At 49.8% G+C, this 2,538-nt stretch overlaps 1 protein-coding gene across 1 annotated transcript; it reads left to right on the top strand.

The window, feature by feature from the left end:
- Positions 1-308: 308 nt before the first annotated feature.
- On the top strand, positions 309-1,796 carry kcna2b (potassium voltage-gated channel, shaker-related subfamily, member 2b). The gene has a single exon (XM_076275843.1). It carries the CDS (start codon positions 309-311, stop codon positions 1,794-1,796), a length of 1,488 nt encoding a protein of 495 aa, XP_076131958.1.
- Positions 1,797-2,538: the final 742 nt, after the last annotated feature.

Genomic DNA, 2,538 nt, shown 5'->3' with positions numbered 1-2,538 from the left:
CATGTGAAGTTGAAACTGCTACTCAGAGGCATATTAGTATAATTCAGTGGGTCTATAATTCAGTGGGTGAAATTATATATCTCTATACATCTCTTTACAATATCACTGTAATGGATTACATCTTGATTTTGATTGTTTCTGTTTTGCTTTGAAGATAACCTCTGGTGACCTGGAGTTTGAACGTGTGAACCGTGTCCCACTCCTTCACCTTGGTAGCATTCAACAGAGGTGCCATCCTCACCCCCACTCCTCCACCATCACCTCCACACTGTGCCTACTAAGAAAAGGCTCGGAAAGGCACCCCAAGCATGACCGTGGCTACAGGCGACCCTGGGGACGAGGCGGCAGCTCTCCCCTGCCAGGCGCAGGACATGTATAACCTGGAGTCGGACCACGAGTGTTGCGAGCGTGTGGTCATTAATATCTCTGGCCTGCGCTTCGAAACGCAGCTCAAGACCCTCTCGCAGTTCCCTGAGACACTTTTGGGAGACCCCAAGAAGCGGATGCGCTACTTCGACCCACTGAGGAACGAGTACTTCTTTGACCGGAACCGACCCAGTTTCGACGCCATACTGTATTACTACCAATCGGGAGGAAGGTTACGGCGGCCGGTCAACGTGACGTTGGACGTCTTCTCCGAGGAGATCCGCTTCTATGAGCTTGGGGACGAGGCAATAGAGATATTCCGGGAGGACGAAGGCTTCATCAAAGAGGAGGAACGACCACTGCCAGAGAATGAGTTCCAGCGACAGGTGTGGCTGCTCTTCGAGTACCCAGAGAGCTCAGGCCCTGCCCGCATCATCGCCATCATCTCGGTGATGGTCATTCTCATCTCAATCGTCAGCTTCTGCCTGGAGACCCTGCCTATATTCCGCAATGACGAAGATGACATGCACAAAGTCTATCCGACCAACTTCAATGGGACGTCGGCATACGCTTCGACCAGCTTCACCGACCCCTTTTTCATCCTCGAGACTCTTTGTATTATCTGGTTCTCGTTTGAGTTCCTCGTCAGATTCTTTGCCTGTCCCAGCAAAGCTGGGTTCTTTGTGAACATCATGAACATCATTGACATTGTGGCCATCATACCTTATTTCATCACCTTAGGGACCGAGCTGGCGGAAAAGCCAGAGGATGGTCAGCAGGGCCAGCAGGCCATGTCGTTGGCCATCCTGAGAGTTATCCGACTGGTGCGAGTATTCCGCATCTTCAAGCTCTCTCGACACTCCAAGGGCCTGCAGATTCTGGGCCAGACTCTCAAAGCCAGCATGAGGGAGCTGGGACTGCTCATCTTCTTCCTCTTCATCGGAGTCATCCTCTTCTCCAGCGCCGTTTACTTCGCCGAGGCCGACGAACCCGACTCCCAGTTTGTCAGCATTCCAGATGCCTTCTGGTGGGCTGTGGTCTCCATGACGACCGTGGGATACGGGGACATGGTACCCACCACCATCGGCGGAAAGATCGTGGGATCGTTGTGCGCCATTGCTGGTGTGCTCACTATTGCCCTGCCAGTGCCTGTAATTGTGTCCAATTTCAACTATTTCTACCACCGTGAGACGGAGGGCGAGGAACAGGCCCAGTACCTGAACACCCCGAGTGTTCCCAAGGCCGACTCCAGCGAGGAGCTGAAAAAGAGCCGCAGTGGCTCCACAATCAGCAAGTCTGACTACATGGAGATACATGAAGCTGTGCGCAACAGCCACGAGGACTTCCGCGAAGAGAACCTCAAGACGGGTAACTGCACCTTGGCCAACACCAACTATGTCAACACCACTAAAATGCTCACGGATGTATAACCGTCTGCGGATGTTTCTCATCAGGATTTTGGCACACAGATAGAAAGGCACTAATCACCCTTTTTGAGGGTGATTGCTTTAGAGGACTAATGCAAGTGTATCCTGAGAGGCCAGGGACAGGAAGCAGGTGATATGCAGAGAGAATAAGAGAGTTGTCTTAATCTCTCTTTTCATGGACCCTTCCATTTGCTCTGCTCCTAGGCCAGCCTTCACAAAAGTTAACCTACTAAAAAAAGGTCTGGCATTTGCATGGAATTAATCTCACATGTGATTATTCTGTTGTCATGCTGCTCACCATCATAGCCAGATAGCTGAATAAGGATAGCATACTGCATAAGAGACTCGTGGGTGTCCCACGCGTAACATAACGCCCCAAACACACTGCCAGTATATTAAGATTTTCCCTTGCTCTTACATCAAAGACAGGTGTTGTCGGTCCATTGCCTCAGAGCAAATCCAAATGGCTTAGCTCAGCCCTGTAAAGCTACATACCCTGAATAATACCAACAGGGTTTATGTAGGTGGAAAGAAAAACAGATAATTCACTGCCACCCCTGCCTACATGATGTCTCATGTAAGCACCGGAAGTATGTCACGTTCCACTTTATGTTTGGCACTTATAAAGGAACCTGTGCATGATTTACTGTTGCAGAAGGTAGACAAGATGATATTTTTAGAGTGATATTATTAGTAGCACAAAGTTTTACCGTGTCTCTGCTTCCATAGTTCATGGGCCAATGGA

Source organism: Alosa pseudoharengus, unplaced genomic scaffold (genome assembly GCF_046254945.1).
Source record: "Alosa pseudoharengus isolate Yale_2024_CS ecotype anadromous, Long Island Sound unplaced genomic scaffold, YU_APseudo_1.1 YU_APseudo_1.1_scf_9, whole genome shotgun sequence".
NCBI lineage: Eukaryota > Metazoa > Chordata > Actinopteri > Clupeiformes > Clupeidae > Alosa > Alosa pseudoharengus.
Note: the sequence above shows the minus strand (reverse complement) of the source record. Positions and strands in the feature narration are given on the sequence as shown.

Bases quoted from the DNA above. Each gene is read 5' to 3' on its own strand.
- kcna2b (XM_076275843.1), top strand. From the start codon at position 309: ATGACCGTGGCTACAGGCGACCCTGGGGACGAGGCGGCAGCTCTCCCC.